The sequence below is a fragment of the Procambarus clarkii genome, chromosome 90 (assembly GCF_040958095.1).
Source record: "Procambarus clarkii isolate CNS0578487 chromosome 90, FALCON_Pclarkii_2.0, whole genome shotgun sequence".
Taxonomy (NCBI): domain Eukaryota; kingdom Metazoa; phylum Arthropoda; class Malacostraca; order Decapoda; family Cambaridae; genus Procambarus; species Procambarus clarkii.
In genome coordinates this window covers 15049500-15077310 of record NC_091239.1, presented here as the reverse complement: position 1 = coordinate 15077310, position 27811 = coordinate 15049500, and the positions used below count along the sequence as shown (strand labels likewise).

At 44.4% G+C, this 27811-nt stretch overlaps 1 protein-coding gene across 3 annotated transcripts; it reads left to right on the top strand.

The window, feature by feature from the left end:
* Positions 1-132: 132 nt before the first annotated feature.
* Positions 133-26324, top strand: LOC123746593 (uncharacterized). Of its 3 annotated transcripts, none has more exons than XM_069318374.1 (5): positions 161-283; positions 21416-21513; positions 24394-24446; positions 24930-25087; positions 26000-26324. In XM_069318374.1, the coding sequence occupies exons 1-5, from the start codon at positions 272-274 to the stop codon at positions 26270-26272; spliced, it is 594 nt and encodes a 197-aa protein (XP_069174475.1). In that variant the 5' UTR covers positions 161-271; the 3' UTR covers positions 26273-26324. The 3 variants fall into 3 exon arrangements, with proteins under 3 accessions (XP_045584181.2, XP_069174475.1, XP_045584180.1); XM_045728224.2 differs by lacking the exon at positions 161-283 and adding an exon at positions 15900-15984; XM_045728225.2 differs by lacking the exons at positions 21416-21513; positions 24394-24446; positions 24930-25087; positions 26000-26324 and adding exons at positions 2061-2158; positions 4775-4904; positions 5878-6389 and having other exon boundaries at positions 133-283.
* Positions 26325-27811: the final 1487 nt, after the last annotated feature.

The following is a 27811-nucleotide window of genomic DNA, read 5'->3' as shown; positions in this document are numbered from 1 at the left end:
CTTGCAACTTTGTGTTCCCACTAGCTAAATCTAAAACAACAACAACATCTTAAGATGCAACACCGAAGAGGTAAGAAAAAAAACTCATCCTCGGTAACATCTTCAGAGATGCGCACAGGACCGGCGCACACAAAAATACGGGAACAGGTTCCCAACACCGGGTATATAAGAGGGAGGACTTGCCTCTCCTGCCATAACCCGTCGCTCCACACCTCTAACTGCGTCGTTTGACAGCCTACCGTCGCTTCATCTACCATTACCCACCACCACGATGATAGGCCTAGTGAGTACTCATTTGTCTCCCTTAATAGTCAGTTACAATAATGTCTTTGGGAATAGGCGTGTGAGATAGATATCTATTGAGATACGACATCTATTTTCACTTTTAAACGTTAAGGGACTATTTTAATGCGCATGAGAATCAGAGCCTATTTTCTTGAACGATACAATTTTCTTTACATATGCGAGTATTTGCATTATCAAGTTACTTGATAAGGGTCAAGAACGGATGGAACCGTTGTCAAATACGTCACATTAGGCTCTAGGACGGACCAACCGTTGTCATATACGTCACATTAGGCTCCAGGACGGACCAACCGTTGTCAAATACGTCACATTAGGCTCCAGGACGGACCAACCGTTGTCATATGCGTCACATTAGGCTCTAGGACCGACCGAAATATCGTCACTTTCATTTCGTATGTGGACTGGGTTATATATAATAATAATAATAATTCACTGTGTCGGGGGACAGGAAGCCAGAGTGTATTTATAGACGTTAGGCTGTTATCTTGGTCCCCCCCCCCCCCCAAGGTCGAATTACAGAACCCGCCCAGGATGCCATCCCAACAACTAGCTAACTAACTCCTACTTGCTGCTAGGTGAACAGTTACATTAGGTGAAAGGTAATGTGTCCATTCCTGTCTATACTATCGTGGAATCGAACCTGGGATCCTAGACTGTCAGTAGAGAAGGAAACAGTTAACATTAACGCGAAAAGTAATTGCCTGGTGTAAATTTTGCGTTTATGATCAATACAGTAACTTTCCCTGCTTAAGGAACGAGCAAATTTCTCACACCGAATTTCGTTAAGTAAGTCGGGCTAATGCCACGTTTACTACCTCCTAAAATATATATTTGAAACGTGAATATTTTGGTAAGAATTTATTGACGTATTTAAAATGACGTCCCAGGATGTAAATTCTCGTGTTTTAGTCCCCCGTCCTATTGCCAGAAGTTAATCTCGTTGTTTATGTTAAATTCCATTTTTTTTTATTTTGAATATTTTTTGGTATATAAATTTTTGTTTATTGTTAGAGGTGAACCATTCGTTACCTATCGTTAGCTTCATTGGTTGTTATATATTTGTTAGCTTATTATTACGCTATTGTTTGTTTTGATAATCGGCCTCAATTTGCATATAATACTTTAATAATTCGATGAGGCTTTGCATTTTTGGGTACAGGAAACCCTTATTGAAGTGTCCCTTAGCCAATAACTGTCTAACTACCACACACCTACTTACTCCCATTGAACAGATGCATTAGGTGAAAGGAACCGTTGCCCAAATGTGTCGGTACTGCCGTAGAAATTAAACCAAAAACCTATTGGTTGTAAACTAGTATTATCCCAACACTAAACGTTTTAGTTGAATAATTGTAATGCTTTCTATAATGTTAACATATATTTATTCTGAAATAATAATAATAATGACCTCGGACAATGAACATTGTGACCACAGACTATGAACAGTGTCTGTAGTCAAAATATAGTGTCATGTCAGAGATAAATACGAAATGATAGAGAGACTGTATCACTGCATTAGTGAACCAGTAGACGGAAAGCCGTGTCTTAGGAGCTGAAACTCAACCCTGTATATATTATACAGGAGGCAGTCAGACTACAGGACATTGTCAGACAACAGAAGTCAGACCCAAAAATGACCTTTTCTCAAACTATCGAAAAGATGCACACAATGGTATTCACGTCTTTTTTCTTTTGTATACTTTTTACTCTCCATCGAAGCAACCAAAAATGTATATTTGTTCTACTTTTTCCAGGTTGTGCTTGCTGTTGTGGCGGCAGCGGCGTCTGCCTCGCCCCTGGCCCAAGGCGGCCGCGACGTCTACATCAGGGATTCATCAGAGGAGATCAGATGGTGGGTGATGTGGTGGGGGTGAGGGAGGAACGGGGGCAGGATAAGAGGTTGGGGGGAGGAGACGAGAGAAGACGGTGGGGAGGATGAGTATGAGTAACATTAGGAAAGTTAAAACAGCCGTGAGGAAGTGGATAGTATAGAGGTCTAGAAGAGGACCTACATGAGGGAGTGAGCAATGGTAGAAGCCTCGAGGAGGACCTACACGAGGGAATGAATGGCTAGTGGCAGAGGACTCGCGGAACACCCGCTTGAGATAGTGGGAAGCAGAGACCTCGAGGAAGTCCTGTACGAAGGAGTGGGGAATAGAGACCCTGCAATAGTCTCCGAAAGAGAAAATTTGAACGGTGGGAGATAGTGCCACATTTCGCGAGGCTATCATAAAGTCATGACTTGCTTGTTTAATGAACCTTAAACCTTTAAATGAACCTTTGAACCTTAAACTGTTGTATGACTAACGAGCCAAGTCCAACCTGATCTGTTTACAGCCAAGCATGAAACGCAGAAACACGCAAGTGAGCAGCAGCGTCTACTCTGACCATATGACATTTCTTTCGTATTCTATACAAAGAATCAATTCAGGATATTCAAGCTCGTAGCACAAAGCATGGCAAGGTATTGTACACTTAGTAAGCCACTTGAGAGACGGTGGCCCCTCAGGTAAATACTGACAAATCAATTGGAGAATGCAGTCTTACCTTGAGCCGAAGAAGCCTAGTCACTCAATTATGACTATTTTTTGCTGACATTCTCTGATGTGGATCGTCGTGGTTCCTTGGAGCAGCGTGCTGGTAAGACATCTTTTAATATTACCGGAGATCTCAGAGCTCTTCCACGGAGACGTGTGTATGTGCAAATGTTAATTCTATACGGTTAAATATCCTTGTCAGCAGCCCTCACCATGTGCAGCTTGCGGAATATGTAAGAGTTTTTTCGTAAGAGAATCTTTTCCAGCATTAAAATGTTCGGTTAATTTAACTATGTCAGTTTTATAATGTCTCCACTAGTGCTTTTCACCGTCAAAGATGCCACAAAATCGGTCCCAAGAAAATTCAGTAGAAAAGGCACAGTTCTCCATCAGCACTTTTAAGACTATTTGAGCGAGAATGATCACTTTTAACGTTCCTAAAATTATGAAGACTCATTGCACTATGTTCCTTGAAAATTCACTGTTAAATATCTTGCCAATCGCACAAGCATTTCACCGCAAAACAACACTTGAATTGTGTTAGAATTCACAGCAACGTAACATCTAGCCTAGCCTTAGGCACGAGTAATATTGTTCCAACTCACAGCATTCGGCACAGTAGCTGTCAACACAGCATACTAAAGCAAAATAAATAATAACCCCGATTTCTCAACAATTGTGCAGCTCAGAGCACATGTTTTGGGCACAGAACGCGTGCAGCACACAGCATCGTCAGCCCTGAGTTTCAGCACAACAGCCTAGCTCAACACAGCTTCGGCCAGCACAACTGCCTAGTTCAACACACAGCTTCGTTAGCACACAGCTTCGCTCAGCACACTCCCTCGGTCGTCACAACAGCCTAGCTTAGCACACAGCAACAATGCGTTAAGGTGTTGTGGTGAGCGCTGAGGTGTCTGCGCGTGGTATGGTGGCGCCGCCCCGTCTCAGCTGGGTATGAAACGCGTCAACAAACGGCTGTGCTAATTAACGTGTAAATATTTTTGTATTATTGTTATTTTGACGTGTATCCTACATGCTTATGCCACGGCCGAATAATATTTTCTATAAATCAATTATCAAGTATGTAAATTATTGACTAAAGCATTTATTAAGGTACTGATAATTAGGTGGGTTGCCGCTTTGCAAACTCAACATGTACGCTTGTGAAATGCTGGTTAGCATTGAAAAGGTGATTAGGGCATCTATGTATGATTTGTTCTCGATTTGCAATCAGGGAAATCTTGGGTTCGCATCCCAGGCAGGACCTAAGTGGTTGGGCATGTTTCCTGTGACTTAATGACTCTATTTACTTACCAGTAAATAGGAGTTAGTCAGCTTGTTGTGGGGCTGCATACTAGGGAAGGTCAGTAGTCTGACCCTGGGGGGGAACCTTCGGTATAAGTCTAACGTAACGAATAAAAGCTGCCTGTCCCCGATAAATGAATTATTGATTATTCATATAGTCCTATGCAATTCATGTCTATTTTATCTGGTAGACCATTTTTAGCGTTGTTGGGGGCGGAAAGTTGGTAAGCCTGAATGGCTACCCTATTTCCATACAATAATTGTGTAACTATATTATTACACTGCTTTATTTATTATTAATGCTATTGTTATTTTGACTGCGATTAATCAAATAGATTGTGTTTGTGAAATTTTCATATCTAGTATTGTTACCCATTCATGACTTTCATTTTTTATGACTACATTCCTATAGAAAACTAATTTTATCGGTGACTAGCTAACATTTTATTAGTATTATGATGTCAACAAAACCACTTCTGCTGATATAATAATACTTATAATAATTCATTGTCTAGGGGGACAGACAGCCAGTGTATATATACATGTTAGGCTTATATCAAGGTAATCCCCCCCTCCAAGAATGCAACTCCACAACCAGCTGACTAACTCCTGAGTACCTATTTCAGGCGTAGGGCCGCGGCCCCAACAGCCTTGGGGTCCGGACTCATCAAGAGCGCCTTCAAGCCTGGCACCCTCCCATACAACATTGTTCTGGACAGCCCTGAGGACCTGGTCTACATCCTGAATCAAAACAACGTGAGTTTAGCGCCTTGCTGCTCCAGATTCTTGTGTTCAGATTATCCTTAAATGTGTAATTTACGCACTCAAACATGCGCACTCATAAGCACCCTATGCCCCTGTTACCTAGCAGTAAATAGGTACCTGGGAGTTAGTCAGCTGTCACGGGCTGCTTCCTGGTGTGTGTGTGTGTGTGGTGTGAAAAAAATAGTAGAAGTAGTTAGAAACAGTTGATTGACAGTTGAGAGGCGGGCCGAAAGAGCAGAGCTCAACCCTCAAAAGCACAACAAGGTGGATACAAGCACAACTAGGTGAATACACACGCACACACACACACACAAGTATGAGAGGGAATAATGAACCAGACAGACTTGTTCTGGTAATCACCCTGAACGAGTCAGACATTAGGGAAGTCAAATCAGAACCCACCATAGCCAAGAGTGACCAGGCACTGTGTCTTAACATTTGAGTATCTGGTGGAAGTAGGATTAACCTAATCCAAGGAATGGACCGAAAAGTAAAAGGCTGGAATACCGAAGGGGAAACTATGATGAGATTAGAAACTTCCTAACAGCGAAAGACTGTCTCCCATACCATGGGAGACAGAACTCAGAAAATCAAGACAAATGACGGTTAGAAAGTACGGGGTACAGGAGCTAACAGGTTCGATCCTTGTGGCACAAATATTAAATACAAATATTAAATCCATACACACGCAGACTCTCCGGCACACAAACACTCCCTCAGAAGAGTGAGAACATTGTATTAATCTAAGAAGATTCAGGAAGCCGGGGGCTACGAGCCTAGCTCGACCCTGGTTGTACATATAGACTTAGGGCAATGAAGAACAATTCAGGTACATTAAATCAAGGACCTAGTTGGTACACTGCTCTTCTCATCACAGCAGCTGCTGTACCAGGTGTTGCTGTGGTCTTGATACACTCTGCTCTACCCACCACAGCAGCTGCTGTAAATATTTTCTCTCCCACAGAACCCGCAGACCCGAAGTGAACGGGTCAACACCCTCACCCAAGTGCTCAACACCGGTGTGGCCGACATCTCCCTCGACGATCTCCACCACTACCCTGGTCTGAGGACCGCCATCGTGCAAGGAGACGGAAAGCTCCTCGTCAACCACTCCGGTGAAGGTGGTCTACCGCCCCTGACCTCCAAAACCAGCGCAGAAGGCGAGAACGGGAGTCCAAGTTGCCAAGAAGTAATCAACCATCTCCGAGAACTGTCTGCTGGGGGAGAACTTGAAGGTCGGGTTCTAAGGTCCCAAACAAGCTGAGGACCTCTTGCGACGCGCGGAGTTTCGCACCAACAGCAGGGGCGACTGTGGCATCTTCAAGAGTACTTCGACTCCTCCAGGGATTGTTAGGAAACTGCCATATCCCTCAATGACCTTTCTCCCGTTCCTCCCTTACTCTTTCCATATATCTTTATTGCTTGATCGAAGATGTTCTGAAGTGACATAATAAACAAACTTCTTTTTTAAACTTCTCATCTTGTTTATTTTTACCAAAACCCATAAATAAAATATGCACTTAATGAACACACACACACTGGGGCGCCTGTGGCTGTGTGGATAGCACGATGGACACATGATCCTGTGGCCAGGGTTCGATTTCCGGCGCTGGCGAGAAACGATGGGCAGATTTTCTTTCACCCTATGCCCCTGTTACCTAGCAGTAAATAGGTACCTGGGAGTTAGTCAGCTGTCACGGGCGTTTTCCTGGGGTGTGTGTGTTGTGATGTTGATTGACAGTTGCGAGGCGGGCCGAAAGAACAGAGCTCAACCCCGCAAGCAGAACCAGGTGAATGCACACACTCACACACACACACACACACACACACACACACACACACACACACACACACACACACACACACACACACACGGTAAGGTAATTGGAACCCCTGTGGGTAAGGTTGGATTATAGCAATGACTACGTCAGGAAGGGCGTCTAGGTCCAGCAGTATTATTGTTGAAGAAGAGGATAGGTTTGTGGAGAAAATGATTGGGAAATTTGTAGAGAAGAGGGATGTTTGGATAGATAATCTAATCCAGGGGATTAAAAGTGAAATCTTTAATAGGATACAGGATGAGGTTCAGAGACAAAAATGAGAATTTATGGACTATATTCAAGAAGAAATCAAGAAGAGCAGAGTGGCATGGGAAAGTGAGATAACAAGGCTTACAACTGAATTTGGCAGGAATAAGGGTAGCATGACAAGGGAAGGGGGAGTGGTGGGGGAATGGAGTAGTGAGTGTGGGTGGGGTGAGAGTCAGCTAGGGAGGAGGCGACCAGCATGACCCTTCACTGAGGAGGTCAGTCATAATCTATGGATTACTTGAAGCCAAGGCATCACATACTGCAACACAAGCACTTACTCAGAGGTAGCGAAAACTATTCCAACGTGTATATTGACAAAAATATGACCAAAGATGAGCAGATAGTTCACAAGGCGAGCCGTCCTCGACACACCTCATCAAAATTGAGCGTAGTTACCCACCCCAGTGCTAACCCACCCCGTGCTAACGAGCCCACACCTGCTTCCCAGGCCACACCCTCCCCAAATCAGCCCTCCCTGCCCCTATTTATCTCCCAAACACCTCCTCTGACCTCTCTGACCCCATTGCATTCGAATCCATCTGCTTCATCCCACATTCCAAGGATCCCCTCATCCCCTCAACCCCCAAAACCCGCTCAGCCCTCATCCCTTCAACCCCCAAAACCCGCCCAGCCCTCATCCACTCAACCCCCAAAACCCACCGAGCCCTCATCCCCACTCCTTCCATGTGACCCCCTACCCTTGCAGGGGGCACATGGACCCCCCGTGGGAGACGGGGGGACCCCCCACCTCTTCCTCCATTTCCCTTTTCCCCCTCCTTCCCCAATGCCCACACCTACGCCTGAGTTTCCCTTGACTAATACAACCTCCCTCCCACTATTACAATCCATGTTCCATCCGCCCCTCTTCCCCCCACCCCATCTATCCTTCTCCCCCCAATCTCTCAACCTCTATCTGACTCTCAACCTTACGCTACCTCTCAACCCCTCTATGCCTCTCAGACCCTCCCTAATCTTCAAACCCAGTATGCCCTTACTACTCCAGATTTACCTACCCAGGCCTTACCCAAGACCTTCCTACCTACCTTCCTAGATGCCCAGCCCCCATTCGCCTCCCAAGCACCCCTCCAGACCCCATTCAACCCCCCAGACACCCCCTGGATCCCCCCAGGCCCCATTCACCCCCCAGACCCAAGAGAAAGGGCGAACTCTGGTACCAGAGTTTCCATGAAGAATCTCAAGGTTTGGTACACCAATGCTGATGGGGTATCTAATAAAGCAGAAGAAATAAAAGAAAGAGTGAGTGAGACAGATCCTGACATAGTTGCAATTGTGGAAACTAAAATAAATGACATGATCTCGGATGCAATCTTTCCAGAGGGCTACCAAGTGATAAGAAAAGAGAGGACACAGAGACAGGGAGGGGGAGTAGCACTCCTAATAAGGCGGAAATGGAAGTTTGAAGACCTGGGAAATCGGGTTACTAATGAGAGCACAAACTTCATACATGGAACTCTGGCAGCAGATGGGAGGAAGATTGTGATCTTGGTAATCTAAAACCTCCACCAAACAGGAGAAGACCCAGGCAGGAGTATGATGACAACAACAAGGCATGCATAGATGAACTGCAGAAGGCAGCAACATTAGCTCACAGAATGAGAGAAAAGCTGCTGGTCATGGGGGACCTAAATCATAGAGAGATAAATTGGGAATCAAGGAATCCCAATGGAGGGGACGAAACGTGGGGAGCAAAGTTTAGTAGATGTTATAGACAGGAATTTCCTAACACAACATGTGAAGGAAGACACAAGGGAAAGAGGAGGAGATGCACCGAGCCTATTAGACCTTATTTTCCCCCAAAACGTAGAAGACATCGAGAAATTGGAGCATGAAATACCTCTAGGGGCCAGCGACCATTGTGTCTCAGTCTTTGACTACATGATGGAATTCAAATTTGTGACCATGGGACAAGAGATCTGGGAAAGAAGAGTTGACTACAGGAAAGGGGAATTACAGGAGGATAAGGGATTATCTGAGAGAAGTGCAGTGGGAGGAAGAAATTAGGGAAAAAACAGTCCAAGATATGATGGACCTGGTCATACAGAAATGCCAGGAGGCCGAAGAGAGATTTATACCAACAGTAAAGGGGAAAAATAAGAAGGAATATAATAACCCATGGTTTAATAGACAGTGCCAGGAAGCAAAAATGGCCAGCAGGCAGGAGTGGAGGAAGTACACACGAGAAAGGACAGAGGACAACAGGATCAGATGCAACAGAGCTAGGAACGATTACATTAACATAAGACGAACATCGGAAAGGAACTATGAGAACGATATTGCGATCAAAGCGAAAAAGCAACCTAAATTACTACACAGCCATACAAGAAGAAAAATGTTAGTGAACGACCACGTGATAAGACTAAGGAAAACAGAGGGGGCATATACTGAAAGTGACAAGGAAATCTGCGAGGCACTGAGTGCCAGTTCAACACAAGCAGTCTCCGTGGTGTAGTGGTAAGACACTCGCCTGGCGTTCCGCGAGCGCTATGTCATGGGTTCGTATCCTGGCCGGGGAGGATTTACTGGGCGCAATTCCTTAACTGTAGCCTCTGTTTAACGCAACAGTAAAATGTGTACTTGGATGAAAAAACGATTCTTCGCGGCAGGGGATCGTATTCCAGGGACCATAGGATTAAGGACTTGCCCGAAACGCTACGCGCACTAGTGGCTCTACAAGAATGTAACAACTCTTGTATATATCAAAAAAAAAAAAAAAAAAAAAAAAAAAAAAAGCAAATGTAAAGTTATGGAAATGGGACTAGGTGATAGGAGACCAAAGGGTCACTATACAATGAAGGGGAACTGCCTACCTGTAACGATGCATGAAAGAGACCTGGGTGTGGACGTAACATCTAATCTATCTCCTGAGGCACATATAAATAGGATAATGACAGCAACGTACTCTACACTGGCAAAAGTTAGAACGTCTTTCAGAAACCAAAGTAAGTTGACATTTAGGGCGCTTTACACTGTCTACATGAGGCCAGTCTTAGAGTATGCCGCCTTATCATGGAGTTCCCATCTGAAGAAGCATATAAGGAAACTGGAAAAGGTTCAGAGGTTTGCAACGAGACTCGTCCCAGAGTTACTGAGGGATATACAGTACTTATGAGAAGCACCTGAAGGAACTGTGTCTTACGACACTAGAAAAAAGAAGGGAGAGGAGGGACATGATAGGAACATATAAAAACCTCAGAGGGATTGACAGAGTGGACAGAGACGAAATGTTCACATGGAATAGTAACAGAACGAGGGGACATGGGTGGAAACTGGAAACTCAGATGAGTCACAGAGATGTTGGGAAGTTTTCTTTTAGCGTGAGAGTAGTGGAAAAATGGAATGCACTTAAGGAACAGGTTGTGGAAGCAAATACTATTCATAATTTTAAAACTAGATATGATAGGGAAATGGGACAGGAGTCATTGCTGTAAACATCCGATGATCGAAAGGCGGGATCCTAGAGTCAATGCTCGATCCTGCAGACACAAATTGGTGAGTACACACACACTACGAGGAAGAGCTGCATGAATTGCACCTCATGACACTGGAAGACAGAAGAGTAAGGGGAGACATGATCACTACCTACAAAATTCTCGGAGGAATTGACGGGGTAGATGAAGATGAACTGGTTAACAGTTTGGGTGGTACGCGAACAAGGGGACACAGGCGAAAACTGAGTACCCAAATGAGCAACCGGGACATTGGAAAGAACGTTTTCAATGTCAGTGTAGTTAACAGATGGAATGCATTAGGCAGTGATGTGGTGGAGGCTGACTCCATACACAGTTTCAAGTGTAGATATGATAGAGCCCGATAGGCTCAGGAATCTGTACACCAGTTGATTGACAGTTGAGGCGGGACCAAAGAGCCAGAGCTCACCCCTCGCAAGCACAAATAGGTGAGTACAAGTATGAAAGGGAATGATAAACCAGACAGACTTGACCTGGTATTCACCCTGAACAAGTCAGACATTAGGGAAGTCAGATCAGAACCCACCATAGCCATGAGTGACAATGCACAATGTTATAACTTTTGAGTATCTGGTGGAAGTAGGATTAACACATCCAAGGAATGGACCAAAAAGTAAATATATTACATATATATATATATATATATATATATATATAGCCATACCATTTTTATTCAGTAAAGCTGCGATTCAACAACTCATCACATAAATTTGGGGGCCTGTCTGGGAGCTGTCACAGGGGCAGTTCTAGGAGCTGGTCTGAGGAGCTGTTCCTAGTACCCTTGCTTACAGTTGTGTTGTGTTTAGTTGTTATACGTGGCTTTTATACTTTGCATTTTTTCAGAATTCATTTTGAGATTTACATACTGGTAACTGAACACATCTATTTTACAGGTGTAGCAAAAGTGTGATATGATTATTACACTGATTTTGATTACGTGAAGTTTCATGCACAAATTCATGCTCGTAATGGTTAGTCTTCTAAGCTATTGCTATATCTTTTTATCCACATTAATTTTGTCCCAACAGAGAGGACTCACTCAGGCAGATCACACCCTCGGGTACTTATCTGGTACTTTGATTTGTCTTTGAACTATTATGTTCCACTCTGGCGATGGTTTGGTTGTGGTTGTGGGTTGTGGGTTGTCTCTTCCCACAACCAAACCATCGCCAGAGAAATCCTAGTAAACAACACAGAAATCATCGATAGATACAGCGATAGCAGGCGGCTTGACGTTTGCGAGGCACTACACATCAAGAAGTCAACACCAGCAATCAACAGCCAATTATTGCACAACTATATTCTACCCACCTCAAGACTCCGCTCCAATATAGAAGCATCAAGAAATATGGACCAATAGGCTTTCTACAAACACTTCTATTCAATACCCATTGTTTGTGTTCTGTCTTGTGTTGATACTTTTAATACCCTATTAATATCCCCTCTTGTTCTGTCTTGTGTTAATGCCACATCACCCCTCCCACCTCACTCAAATGTAGATATAAAATCGGAGATACGTAAGTTCTAATTAGTTGTGTATTTGTGAACTAAAGTCTTTGAAAATGTAATAAGTTTTACGAAACGCGCCCGTGTCGCGTCAGACTAGAAATAAAAATGAATTTTGGAGAATTGATTTTTGATTTACCTCCAACAGTGAAGCGTAATGTACGAAAGATTGAGAAAATTCGTGTTAGAATTATTAATCTTACTTTTTCGGTCATATTTAATAATATATGTCTACAGGAAAGACTGCTACCAAAATATACTAATATATATATATATATATATATATATATATATATATATATATATATATATATATATATATATATATATATATATATATTTGCATATGCAGAAAATCCACAAAGAAAGAAATAGAAAAGAAGATGAACATTTCGGCCGTTTAAAGCCGTTGTCAACACCAGACTGACTAGGAGAAACAAAGGGAGGGTACAGGTCAACAACTGAATCTGACCACATATCCCCAAGTAAAGAATTACCCAGAAGCAGGTATAGATTAGCTTAGAATAATAGGATTAAGCGGTCATAGAATAAGGATAAAAGATTAAAGAAAGCCTCACTGAAAACACAATATATGAATATAATATTGAAATGAGACAGACTTAGGAGGGTAGAAATAGCCTAAGCTACTCTATCCCTTTGAGATGTATTTCTTTCTTATCTCAATAAACATACTTGAACTTGAACTTGAGACAGTGTGATCACACAAACTCGTGTGCAGATACAATGCACGAGACGTTTGGGCAGTTCTAATACTATAAGCATGTTGGGACAACGACAATTGTAAGACTTTTCCTATTAGTCCAAGGTACACAGAATCACAATCATTGCAGGAAAATTCTGGAAATTCCTGGACAAACAGGAAAGTCATGAAAGAAATTGTTTTTCCTCATCTCCTTCGTTGGCTTGTCCACCCTCTGGCTTCCATGCTCCATGCACTCTTTCTCGTGAATTATTACACCGGACCCCAAGAGTGTTAATGAGGCCTTTGACAGTTGCTGAGGCTGCGAGAGAGAGAGAGAGAGAGAGAGAGAGAGAGAGAGAGAAAGAGAGAGAGAGAGAGAGAGAGAGAGAGAGAGAGAGAGAGAGAGAGAGAGAGAGAGAGAGAGAGAAAGAGAGAGAGAGAGAGAGAGAGAGAGAGAGAGAGAGACAGACAGACACAAGGGGCAACATACTCACCTGGCCGTGACCTTCCCAAACGTTTGCTTCACTAGGAAAATAAAAATCATATGAAGAAATTTCCTTATATCCTTATGATTTTTATAGTTTTTCATATATATATATATATTATATATATATATATATATATATATATATATATATATATATATATATATATATATATATATATATATATATATATATCACGTCCTTGTTATTTCATTGTGTACTAACTACACCCAATATTACTCAACAGTCAATATTACTCAACAGTCAATATTACTCAACAGTCAATATTACTCAACAGTCAATATTACTCAACAGTCAATATTACTCAACAGTCAATATTACTCAACAGTCAATATTACTCAACAGTCAATATTACTCAACAGTCAATATTACTCAACAGTCAATATTATTCAACAGCTAATATTACTCGACATGAACTTTCAGCAAAGAAACTGAACAAAAAGGCGTGGAGGAATTTCCGGAATAACAGAACACCAGAAAGCAGAGAGAGATACCAGAGAACCAGGAATGAGTACGTCAGGGTGAGAAGCAGAGAAAAGTTATGAAAATGATATAGCAAACAAAGCCAAGACCGAACCAAAGCTACTCCACAGTCACATCAGAAGGAAAACAACAGTGAAAGAACAGGTATTGAAACTTCGAAAATCGAGGACAGGTATACAGAGAATGACAGAGAGGTGTGTGAAGAACTCAACAAGAGGTTCCAGGAGATCTTCACAATAGAACAAGGTGAGGTCACTGTGCTAGGAGAAAGGGAGGTAAACCAGGCGGCCTTGGAAAGGTTCGAAATTACGAGAGAGGAGGTCAAGAGACACCTGCTGGATCTGGATGTTAGAAAGGCTGTTGGTCCAGACGGGATCTCACCATGGGTACTGAAAGAATGTGCAGAGGCACTTTGCTTGCCACTCTCCATAGTGTATAGTAGGTCACTGGAGACGGGAGACCTACCAGAAATATGGAAGACGGCGAATGTGGTCCCAATATACAAAAAGGGCGACAGGCAAGAGGCACTGAACTACAGGCCAGTGTCCTTGACTTGTATACCATGCAAGGTGATGGAGAAGATCGTGAGAAAAAACCTGGTAACACATCTGGAGAGAAGGGACTTTGTGACAAATCGCCAACATGGGTTCAGGGAGGGTAAATCTTGCCTGACTGGCTTAATAGAATTCTACGACCAGGTGACAAAAATTAAGCAAGAAAGAGAAGGCTGGGCGGACTGCATTTTCTTGGATTGTCGGAAAGCCTTTGACACAGTACCGCATAAGAGGCTGGTACATAAGCTGGAGAGACAGGCAGGTGAAGCTGGTAAGGTGCTCCAGTGGATAAGGGAGTACCTGAGCAATAGGAAGCAGAGAGTTACGGTGAGGGGTGAGACCTCAGATTGGCGTGAAGTCACCAGTGGAGTCCCACAGGGCTCTGTACTAGGTCCTATCTTGTTTCTGATATATGTAAATGATCTCCCGGAGGGTATAGATTCATTTCTCTCAATGCTTGTGGACGATGCCAAAATTTTGAGAAGGATTAAGACAGAGGAGGACTGCTTGAGGCTTCAAGAAGACCTAGACAAGCTAAAGGAATGGTCAAACAAATGGTTGTTAGAGTTTAACCAAACCAAATGTAATGTAATGAAGATAGGTGAAGGGAGCAGGAGGCCAGATACAAGGTACCATCTGGGAGATGAAATACTTCAAGAGTACAGAGAAAGAAAAAGACTTGGGGGTTGATATCATGCCAGACCTGTCTCCTGCAGCCCATATCAAGAGGATAACATCAGCGGCATATGCCAGGCTGGCCAACATAAGAACGGCATTCAGAAACTTGTGAAAGGAATCATTCAGAACTTTGTATACCACATATGTTAGGCCAATCCTGGAGTATGCAGCCCCAGCATGGAGTCCATATCTAGTCAAGGATAAGACCAAACTGGAAAAGGTTCAAAGGTTTGCCACCAGACTAGTACCCGAGCTGAGAGGTATGAGCTACGAGGAGAGACTACGGGAATTAAACCTCACTTCGCTGGAAGACAGAAGAGTTAGGGGGGACATGATCACCCCATTCAAGATTCTCAAGGGAATTGATAGGGTAGATAAAGACAGTCTATTTAACACAAGGGGCACACGCACAAGGGAACACAGGTGGAAACTGAGTGCCCAAATGAGCCACAGAGATATTAGAAAGAACTTTTTTAGTGTCAGAGTGGTTGACAAATGGAATGCATTAGGAAGTAATGTGGTGGAGGCTGACTCCATACACAGTTTCAAGTGTAGATATGATAGAGCCCAATAGGCTCAGGAACCTGTACACCAGTTGATTGACAGTTGAGAGGCGGGACCAAAGAGCTTAACCCCTGCAAGCACAATTAGGTGAATACACACACACACAAAAAAACACACCCGCGTAATTAATATACCCAACTCATAAGGTACCCAATTACAGCCCCGCTCCTGTGCCAGGTAAGTCCCCTACGGGCTCACCATAGCCCGTGCTACTTGCAACTATTGTATTCCCAGTAGCTTGAATCCTAAAACAACAACAGCATCTTAAGATGCAACACCGAAGAGGTAAGAAAAAAAACTCATCCTCGGTAACATCTTCAGAGATGCGCACAGGACCGGCGCACACAAAAAACGGGAACAGGTTCCCAACACCGGGTATATAAGAGGGAGGACTTGCCTCTCCTGCCATTACCCGTCGCTCCACACCTCTAACTGCGTCGTTTGACAGTCCTACCGTCGCTTCATCTACCATTACCCACCACCACGGATGATAGGCCTAGTGAGTACTCAATTGTCTCCCTTAATAGTCAGTTACAATAATGTCTTTGGGAATAGGCGTGTGAGATAGATATCTATTGAGATATGATATCTACTTTCTATTTTAAACGTTAAGGGACTACTGTAATGCGCATGAGAATCAGAGCCTATATTCTTGAACGGATACAATTTTCTTTACACTATGCGAGTATTTGCATTATCAAGTTACTTGATAAGGGTCAAGAACGGATGGAACCGTTGTCAAATACGTCACATTAGGCTCCTTGGAGCCGGTCGGCCGAGCGGACAGCACACTGGACTTGTGATCCTGTGGTCCCGGGTTCGATCCCGGGCACCGGCGAGAAACAATGGGCAGAGTTTCTTTCACCCTTATGCCCCTGTTACCTAGCAGTAAAATAGGTACCTGGGATCGAACCGTTGTCAAATACGTCACATTAGGCTCCAGGACGGACCGAAATTTCGTCACTTTCATTTCGTATGTGAACTGGGTTATATATAATAATAATAATTAACTCTGTCGGGGACAGGAGGTCAGCATATGTTTATACACGTTAGGCTGTTATCTAGGTCCGCCCCCCCCCCTCCCCAAGGTCGAATTACAGACCCTGCCCAGGACACCACCCCACAACAAGCTGACTAACTCCTACTTGCTGCCAGGTGAATAGGTGCATTAGGTGAAAGAAAATGTGTCCATTCCTATCTATACCATCGTGGAATCGAACCCGGGATCCAAGATTGTGAGTGGAGAATGAAACAGTTAACATTAACACGAAAAGTAATTGCCTTGTGTAAATTTTGCGTTTATGATCAATACAGTAATTTTCCCTGTTTAAGGAACGAGCAAATCACTCAGTCCGAATTTCGTTAAGTAAGTTGGGCTAAAACCACGTCTATCAGCTCCTAAAATATATATTTGAAACGTGAATATTTTGGTCAGAATTTATGACGGATTAAAAAAAAAACAGTGCTTTCCTTCGCGAACTTTAGAGTCCATCAAGAGTCAAAGGAAAAGGAATGAGTACAAAGAATTGGTGGTGGACTACAGAAATCGTGCAGAGGGCGAGGGCTCGGAGTCTTCACTGTCTAACTCAGACAGGGAGGACGAGCAGCCTAGCTCATTAAGGAATCGTGGACGGAGAGGCAATATCAGGGCGGCTGTGGACGCCCCCGATGGCGCCGAACCAGACATGCCTCCCCTGATGGGACCCCCCAGGAAGCTTCTTGGAAGGAAACCATGGTAGAATTCCTTGCAGCTATTGCACCCAGGGGCCAGGAAACTGGATGGGGGGAAGGAACTCCTTGATGAGGCAATCAATGACCTGGTCAGTGGTAACGGCCATAACGTGAATAGGATATTTGAGCGCCATGCTCGAGTGGTTACTTCTGCCAAAAGATCTGGTGACTGCGCCCTCGCCCTGCGCGTCGACAGAGACCTCCACCGATTAATGGTACCGATCGAACCCAACCTCCGACCGGACGAAAGAGGGAGCGAAGAGCACAGTAAATTCTGTGCCAGAGCCTGTACGAGAAGGATCGTTCAAAAGCTGCTGCGCGCGTCCTTTCGGAGACTGGAAAGTAACCCCCACTGAGGTGGAGCCAGCTCGTCTCTTTCCATTCTGGGAGACACTCTTCTCTAGACTCACATCACCGGACCGCCGCCCAATTCGTGACCGTGATCCAGTTAATCAGCAACTTAGGGACCCTATGACACCAGAGGAAATCCTTGTTGCTCTCAAGGCAAGTAGAAATGCTGATCCCGGTCCAGACTGTATCACTATACGTTTACTTAAAGCTATAACAATCAGGGTGTTTGCAAAGTTGTTTAATCTGTGGTTGGTAAACGAATCCCTGCCACAACCTTTTCGCAAGAATAAGAGAGTGCTGTTAGCTAAGAAACCTAACCCAGACTCTCCTTCCCACTATCGCCCCATAACCATGTCATCTACGATAGTGAGGCTGTTCCATAAGATTCTGAGCAGCAGACTCTCCGAGGCAGTCAGGATCGACAGGCGGCAGAAGGCCTTCGTCCCTGTGGACGGAAGCCCTGAAAACCTGGTGATCCTGGATGCCCTCCTAGCTGAGGCTCGTGCACTCAAGCACAACATGCACCTAGCGTTTCTGGATATGGACAAGGCTTTCGATAGCGTCTCCTATCCGGCCATCCATTGGGCCATGAAACGTAAAGGCATTCTGAAGCCTTTAAGGTCATACATAATGTCGGGCTATGATCGGTCCTCAACCCTAATAACCAGCCAAGGGGAGAAGTCGAAGGACATCCTGATCACTAGAGGGGTGAAACAGGGTGACCCCCTGTCTCCATTTCTTTTTAACCTAATAATTGATGAGGCAATTACTAGGGCTAAGGACTTGGGGCTAGGTGGTTGGACTGAGGGTGAAAAGATGTCAGCACTGGCATTCGCTGACGATCTGGTTGTGGCAGCAGAGACGGCTGCCGGACTACGGAAGCTTATAACAAGTATTTACCACACACTGCGTGGCTCTGGTCTTAAAGTAAATGCTGCAAAATGCCATACACTAAGCATAGCGATTGATGCACATTGTAAGACGTGGCATGTCCCCACCAGGAAGGCATATTACGAGGGGACGATGAAATCGGTACTATGAATGTAGCGGACGAGTATAAGTATTTAGGAATACTTATTTGGGACGGGGGCAGACGCCTTTCCTATGGTTCCCTGTTTGAGGACGGCCTGACGAGCATTACTAAGGCGCCACACAAACCCCAACAGAGGCTATACTTACAAAACACCACCTAATCCCCAAGATGAACCACTGGCTTGTTCTCAGACGTGTTTAAGACGGAATTAGCGAGACTTGACCGGCGGCTGCGCCATGCCATTTGTGGCTGGCTGCGGCTGCCTCATGATACTCCTAATGCCTATTTTCATGCCAATGTGAAGGACGGTGGACTAGGAATTCCCGACTTTGCTACATCAATCTGCCTACAGAAGAACAAGCGGCTCGGGGCGTTGGTAGAGTCGGAGGATCCAGTGGTAGTGGCAGCGGCTCTCCCACTCGCGTTCCAAGTGCGAATGCGCCGATGGGTAGACCCGACCACGGCCGCTGGAACCCCTTCTAACAGAACGACTGAGCGCTCTAGAAGGTGGAAAGCAAAACTGTATAGCATGGTTGATGGTGCCGGCCTTGCGTCCTCTTGTGAGGTTCCATCTTGCCACAAGTGGGTCGCATCCGGTACCCGTCTGCTAACCGGAGGAGATCTTGCTCATGCCATCCAGATTAGGGAAAGCGCGGTAGCCACACCGTCTAGAGCAGCTTGGGGTAGACCCGAGGCTTCTCGTCTCTGCGATACTTGTCGGAAGCCAGGAACCCTGGGCCACATATCCCAGGCATGCCACAAGACACATGGGGCTCGGGTGAAACGTTATGACGATATCACCCGGTTCGTAGCCAGCCGCCTGCGGCAAAGAGGTTTTGAGGTGGAACGTGAAGACCGTATACCGGATAGAGTTCTGCAAGCCTGACATCATAGCTTGCAAAGGTGATGAGGCCTTTATATTAGACACCCAGGTCTCTGCTGATAACTTCCCACTCTCCCGTCCACATCAGAGCAAGTGCGACAAGTACGGCACCCCAGAGATCCTTCAAAAGGTCAGGGAATATACCGGGAAGCACACAGCATCCGCCTCTTAAATAACCCTTAGTTGGAGAGGAGGATGGTGCAAGGAGAGTGTGCATAGTCATCAGGATATGGGACTCATCAAGAGCGACCTTGAGATTTGCTCAGTGAAAGCCTTGACCTGGACATATTCCATCTACAGAATATGGTCCAAGACCACATCAAGGGGCAGATCACCTTAGTCCCAGGATCACTGTACACAGGGTGCATAAGGGTCAATATAGTCTTGTTTAGGTGAACCACAGCCAGGATAGCTGGCAGCCAACTATCTAAGCAGAGTCGTCATCTGGAGTACTACTTCTCCAAATGGTGTCACACAAGAGGGTGGATGACCTGGCCGGAGCCCACTAGTGGGTAAGGCGGCGGCCGGAGGGACCCCATGCGCATACATAACAACCCTCCCGCTCCGGGGCCTTGTTAGGAGCTTCCACTATGAATAGTTTTTTCCATGTATGCTGCTGTCAAGTCACCAATCCTGCCGCTTAGGCAGCTTGTTGTTTTGCCTTCAGCTTTAGTTCTTTTTTAATTATATACTGTGCACCCCTACCTGTGTGTGCTGTGTCCCATATAAGAAAAACAAAATACAAAAGAATTTTCCATTTTATGTATATTATTATCATGTTATTATTGTGTGTTATTATTATCATCTTAACTCTGGGCTGTGATGAGATCTGCCATTTATGTGTATTTTAGTTTGTGTTTGATAGGGAATTAGGTATGCTTAGGGGTGGCTTCTCGCCATGCCCTGTGGCTGGGGGGATTGGTGCCCTGAAGCTACATAAATACCCTATCCCCCCCCCCCCCCCGAAGTAGCAAGGGTAGTTAGGGGACAACTGACGTCCCAGGATGTAAATTCTCGTGTTTTAGTCCCCCCTTCCTATTGCCAGCAGAAAATCTCGTTTTTTATGTTAAATTCACAATTTTTTTTAAGATTTTGAATATTTTTATGTATAAAAATTTTTGTGTTCATTGTTAGAACTGACTCATTCGTTACCTATCGTTAGCTTCATTGGTTTTTATATATTTGTTAGCTTATTATTGCGCTATTGTTTGTTTTGATAATTGGCCTCAATTTGCATATAATACTTTAATAATTTGATTAGGCTTTGCATTTTCGGGCACATGAAACTCCTATTGAAGTGTCCCATAGCTAACAACCGCCTACGGGCTCACCATAGCCCGTGCTACTTGGAGCTTTTTGTTCCAGGTAGCGAATCTTTAACAACATAACAACCGCCTAACTACCACACACCTAGTTACTCCCATGTGAACAGCTGCATTAGATGAAAGGAACCGTTGCCCAAATGTGTCGGTACTGCCGTAGAAATTAAACCATAAACCCATTGGTTGTAAACTAGTATTATCACAACACTAAACGTTTTAGTTGAATAATTGTAATGCTTTCTATAATGTTAACTTATTTATTTATTCTGAAATACTATGAACAGTGTGACAACAGACTATGACAGAGTCTGTGGTCAAAATATAGTGTCATTTCAGAGGTAAATACGATATGATGGCGAGACTGTATCATTGTATTAGTGAATCAGTACACGGAAAGTCGTGTCTTAGGAACTGAAACTCAACCTTGTATATATTATACAGGAGGCAGTCAGACTACAGGAAATTGTCAGACAACAAAAAAAAGGGGCAAATGACCTTTACTCAAACTATCGAAAAGATGCACGCAATGGTATTCACGTCTTTTTTCTTTTGTATACTTTTTACTGTCGATCGAAGCAACCAAAAATGTATATTTGTTCTACTTTTCCAGGTTGTGCTTGCTGTTGTGGCGGCAGCGGCGTCTGCCTCTCCCCTGGCCCAAGGCGGCCGCTTCGTCTACTCCACGGATTCTTCACAGGAGAACAGTTGGTGGGTGATGGTATGGGGGGTGAGGGAGGAATAAGGGCAGGATAAGGGGTGGGGGGGGGGAAAGAGGAAGACGAGAGAAGTCGGTGGGGAGGATGAGTATATGAGTAACATTAGGAAAGTTAAAACAACCGTGAGGAAGTGGATAGTATAGAGGTCTAGAAGAGGACCTACATGAGGGAGTGGGCAGTGGTAGAGCCCTCGAGGAAGACCTACACGAGGGAATGGCTAGTGGCAGAAGACTCGAGGAACACCCGCTTGAGATAGTGGGAAGCAGAGACCTCGAGGAAGACCTGTACGAGGTAGTGGGGAATAGAGGCCCTGCAATAGGCTCTGCAAGTGAAAATTTGAACGGTGGGAGGTAGTGTTTATATTTCGTGAGGCTATCATAAAGTCATGACTTACTTGTTTAATGAACCTTAAACCTTTAAATAAACCTTTGAACCTTAAACTGTTACATGACTAGCGAGTCAAGCCCAACCTGACCTTTTTACACCAAGCATGAATCGCAGAAACACGCAAGTGGGCAGCAGCGTCTGCTCTGACCATGACATTTCTTTCCTATTTTTTTATAAAGGATGAATTTAGGTCATTCATACTTGTAGCACAAAGCATGGCAAGGTATTGTACACTTAGTAAGCCACTTGAGAGACGGTGGCCCCTCAGGTAAATACTGACAAATCAACGGAGAATGCAGTCTTACCTTGAGCCGAAGAAGCCTAGTCACTCCACACTTATGACATTTCTTGCTGACATTCTCTGACGAGGATCGTCGTGGTTCCTTGGAGCAGCGTGCTGGTAAGACATCTTTTAACATTACCGAGATCTCAGAGCTCTTCCACGGAGACGCGTATATGTGCAAATGTTAATTATATATGGTTAAATATCCTCGTCCGTAGCCTCACCATGTGCAGCTAGTGGAATATGTAAGAGTTTTTTCGTAAAAGAATCTTTTCCAGCATTAAAATGTTCGGTTAATTTGACTTTGTCAGTTTTATAATATGTCTCCACCAGTGCTTTTCACTGACAAAGATGCCACAAAATCGGTCCCAAGAAAATTCAGTAGAAAAGGCACGTTCTCCATTAACACTTTTAAGACTATTTGAGCGGGAATGATCACTTTAACGTTCCTAAAATTATAAATACTCATTGCACTATTTTACTTGAAAATTCACTGTTAAATATCTTGCCAATCGCACAAGCATTTCACCGCAAAACAACACTTGAATTGTGTTAGAATTCACAGCAACTTAACATCTAGCCTAGCCTTAGGCACGAGTAATATTGTTCCAACTAACAGCATTCGGCACAGCAGCTGTCAGTGCTGTCAACACAGCATACTAAAGAAAAAACAAATAATAGCCCCGATTTCTCAACAATTGTGCAGCTCAGAGCACTGTTTTGCGCACAGAACGCGTCAGCACACAGCATCGTCAGTCCAGAGTTTCAGCACAAAGCCTAGCTCAACACACAGCTTCGGTCAGCAAAACTGCCTAGTTCAACACACAGCTTCGTTAGCACACAGCTTCGCTCAGCACACATCCTCGGTCGTCACAACAGCCTAGCTCAGCACACAGCAACAATGTGTTAAGGTGTTGTGGTGAGCGCTGAGGTGTCCGCGCGGGGTATGGCGGGGCCGCCCCGTCTCAACTGGGTATGAAACGCGTCAACAAACGGCTGTGCTAATTAACGTGTAAATATTTTTGTATAATTGTTATTTTGACGTGTATCCTACATGCTTATGCCGCGGCCGAATAATATTTTCTATAAATCAATTATTAAGTATGTAAATTATTGACTAAAGCATTTATTAAGGTACTGATAATTAGGTGGGTTGCCGCTTTGCAAACTCAACATGTACGCTTGTGAAATGCTGGTTAGCATTGAAAAGGTGATTAGGGCATCTATCTATGATTTGTTCTCGATTTGCAATCAGGGAAATCTTGGGTTCGCATCCCAGGCAGGACCTAAGTGGTTGGGCATGTTTCCTGTGACTTAATGACTCTATTTACTTACCAGTAAATAGGAGTTAGTCAGCTTGTTGTGGGGCTGCATACTAGGGAAGGTCAGTAGTTTGACCCTGGGGGGAACCTTCGATATAAGTCTAACGTAACGAATAAAAGCTGCCTGTCCCCGATAAAATGAATTATTAATTATTCATATAGTCCTATGCAATTCATGTCTATTTTATCTGGTAGACCATTTTTGACGTTGTTGGGGGGCGGAAAGTTGACAAGCCTGAATGGCTACCCTATTTCCATACAATAATTGTGTAACTATATTATTACACTGCTTTATTTATTATTAATGCTATTGTTATTTTGACTGCGATTTAATCAAACAGATTGTGTTTGTAAAATTTTCATATCTAGCATTGTTACCCATTCCTAACTTTCATTTTTTATAACTACCTTTCTATAGAAAACTAATTTTACCTGTGACTAGGTAACATTTTATTAGTATTATCATGTCAACAGAACTACTTCTACTGACATAATAATACTTAAAATAATTCATTGTTTCGGGGGACAGACAGCCAGTGTAAATATACATGTTAGGCTTATATCAAGATAACCCCCCCTCCAAGGATGCAACTCCACAACCAGCTGACTGACTGCTGGGTACCTATTTACTGCTGGGTGAACAGGGACATTAGGGTAATGGGAAACACGTAAACCCATTTCTGCCCCGCCCGGGATCCTGTATAGACCTGTATTATGTCATTAATAAGGGCCATGTTGTCATCTTAGCTCTTTATCTTATAAGATACTGATTTATTGAGCTGATGGTCGCTGATAGCGATGGCCTATGTCTTGTCAGGTCAAAACCTCTGCCTCCTGATAGTAAACTTGACCTGCTTGACCTCTCTTATCTCTCCCTCAGGGAGTCCTTTGAGCGAGGCGTCGCCGGCTTCTCCCTGGAGTACCCCCGCCCTGGTAAGTCTCCGGACAAAGTGGCAAGTTATAGTGATGCTGTTTGGGAGAGATTATACAAGTGATGTGATGCCGGGGGCTGCTAATAGGACATGTTCAGTTCTTGACGAAGAATGCTTGAAGGTGGATGTTCATTGAGGTGATGAATGAGGAGGATGGAGATGGATGAAGGTGGTGAGGATGGTGATCAAGGCGGGTGCATGGTGAGGTGTTGATTACTTCAAGTGGTGCTGGAGCACTTTGTTGATTGTTAATGTTATTGTGTTGGTGGAGAATATTGAGGGAGTTTGCATTCAACTAGTTGTGCTTGCGGGGTTGAGCTGCGGCACTTTGGTCCCGTCTCTCAACTGTGTGTGTGGTGAGAGAGAAAATGATGGACAGAGCCATCACTCTGTCCAACTCAACTGGATAACACACTGTTATCCGGTTGAGAGACAACGTAACCAGTAAAGATTATAACTCCGTTCTGATCTCCTCCTTCTTCAGTCTCTCCAGGAGTTGCAACAGCCATCAGGTCTGGCGCGGCGGCCCCAACAACTTTCTGGTCCGGACTCTTCAATAGCGCCTTCAAGCCTGGCACCTTCCCATACAACATTGGTCTGGACAGCCCTGAGGACCTGCTCCCCATCCTGAATCTAAACAACGTGAGTTTAGCGCCTTGCTGCTCCAGATTCTTATGTTCAGTTTATCCTTTAATGTGTAATTTATGCACTCAGACATGCGCACTCATAAGCACGCACTAACATGCACACGCGCATTACTTGGGATGTACTAACACTTAAGACGAAGACGAATGTACTTACACATTTAAAAAAGGTATGTGTGAATTAATACACACACACACACACACACGCACACACGCACACACACACACACAAGTATGAGAGGGAATAATGAACCAGACAGACTTGTTCTGTTAATTACCCTGAACGAGTCAGACATAAGGGAAGTCAAATCAGAACCCACCATAGCCATGAGTGACCAGGCACTGTGTCCTAACATTTGAGTATCTGGTGGAAGTAGGATTAACCCATCCAAGGAATGGACCGAAAAGTAAAAGGCTGGAATACCGAAGGGGAAACTATGATGAGATTAGAAACTTCCTAACAGCGGAAGACTGTCTCTCATACCATTGGAGACAGTCTTGGTAGCATCGGGGTACAGGAGCTAACAGTTCGATCCTTGTGACACAAATATTAAATACAAATATTAAATCCATACACACGCACACCCTCAGGCACACAAACACTCCCTCAGAAGTGTGAGAACATTGTATTAATCTAAGAAGATTCGGAAGCCGGGGGCTACGAGCCTAGCTCGACCCTGGTTGTACATATAGACTTAGGGCAATGAAGAACATTCAGGTACATTAAATCAAGGACCTAGTTGGTACACTGCTCTTCCCATCACAGCAGCTGCTGTACAAGGTGTTGCTGTGGTCTTGATACACTCTGCTCTACCCACCACAGCAGCTGCTGTACCAGGTGTTGCTGTGGTCTTAATACACTCTGCTCTACCCACCACAGCACCTGCTGTAAATACTTTCTCTCCCACAGAACCCGCAGACCCGAAGTGAACGTATCACCATCCTCAACCAAGTGCTCAACACCGCCGGGTACGACATCTCCCTCGACGACATCCACCACTACCCTGGTCTGAGGACCGCCATCGCGCAAGGAGACGGAAAGCTCCTCGTCAACCACTCCGGTGAGGTGTTCTACCGCCCCGGACCTCCAAAACCCCAGCCGGCGCAGGAGGCGGGAACGGGAGTCGAAGTCGAAGCTGGGGGAGAAGAAGAAGGTCGGGTTCTTAAGTCCCAAACAAGTTGAGGACCTCTGCGACGCGCGGAGTTTCGCGCCAACAGCAGGGGCGACTGTGGCATCTTCAGGTGTACTTCGACACCCCCAGCGATTGTCAGGAAACTGCCATATCCATTAGCGATAAGACCTACCATTAATGTATAATGACTTACTGTAAATATATAGCTCTTGAAATAGCACTTTCTCTGTAACTAGCTGACATTGTAACTATAAGGTGTGAAGGATAGATGAAATTGTTTATGTAATAATCTATGATAAGGTCTGATAAAGACCTTTTGTGCCCTTTGTAATGCTTTTTGCGCTACCGCTCACAGGATGGGTATGGGGTGCACAATAAACTAGCCGCCTCCGGGGGCAACAATCAAATCAAACCCTCAATGACCTTTCTCCCCTTCCTCCCTTACTCTTTCCATATAACTTTATCGCATGTCTTTGCTTTATATATATATATATATATATATATATATATATATATATATATATATATATATATATATATATATATATATATATATATATATATATATATGGACCGAGGATGTACTTTAGTGATATAATAAGCAAACTTCTTTTCTAAATTATCGGGTTTATTTGTACCACATATATGTATATAGATATATATATCAGACTGGTCGTAATGAAGGACTTATATGTTGCTAAATGAATCTTGACCCGAGTTTTACTCCTTCCCTGGAGAACCAGAACGATATTTGGCAGTAATCAAGCCTTCCTCATTACCGTGGGAGGATACCAGTCAATCTGACCATCGGGGATTGATCTCGGACTTGTAAAATACACGGCGGAAGACTGTGGCTACCTTAATGAACTCTTACCGGCCAAATAGCTTCTGACATTGACTCTTGAACCACTGGAGTGTAAACGTGTAGATCTAAGTTCATACTTTTGAGAGCACTTAGGCTGCCTGAGGCACTCAAGACATGCTGCCTGAGGCACTCAAGACATGCTGCCTGAGGCACTTATGAGACATGCTGCCTGAGGCACTCAAGACATGCTGCCTGAGGCACTCAAGACATGCTGCCTGAGGCACTTATGAGACAAGCTGCCTGAGGCACTCATGAGACAAGCTGCCTGAGGCACTCAAGACATGCTGCCTGAGGCACTTATGAGAAGCTGCCTGAGGCACTCATAAGACAAGCTGCCTGAGGTACTCATAAGACAAGCTGCCTGAGGCACTCATAAGACAAGCTGCCTGAGGCACTCATAAGACAAGCTGCCTGAGGCACTCATAAGACAAGCTGCCTGAGGCACTCATAAGACAAGCTGCCTGAGGCACTCATAAGACAAGCTGCCTGAGGCACTCATAAGACAAGCTGCCTGAGGCACTCATAAGACAAGCTGCCTGAGGCACTCATAAGACAAGCTGCCTGAGGCACTCATAAGACAAGCTGCCTGAGGCACTCATAAGACAAGCTGCCTGAGGCACTCATAAGACAAGCTGCCTGAGGCACTCATAAGACAAGCTGCCTGAGGCACTCATAAGACAAGCTGCCTGAGGCACTCATAAGACAAGCTGCCTGAGGCACTCAT

Excerpts from the sequence above, each read along its gene's own strand:
- LOC123746593 (XM_069318374.1), top strand. Across the intron at positions 21,514-24,393 it reads TCTTCACAGGAGAACAGTTG|GGAGTCCTTTGAGCGAGGCG; the intron begins GTGGGTGATGGT and ends TCTCTCCCTCAG. Across the intron at positions 25,088-25,999 it reads CCATCCTGAATCTAAACAAC|AACCCGCAGACCCGAAGTGA; the intron begins GTGAGTTTAGCG and ends TCTCTCCCACAG.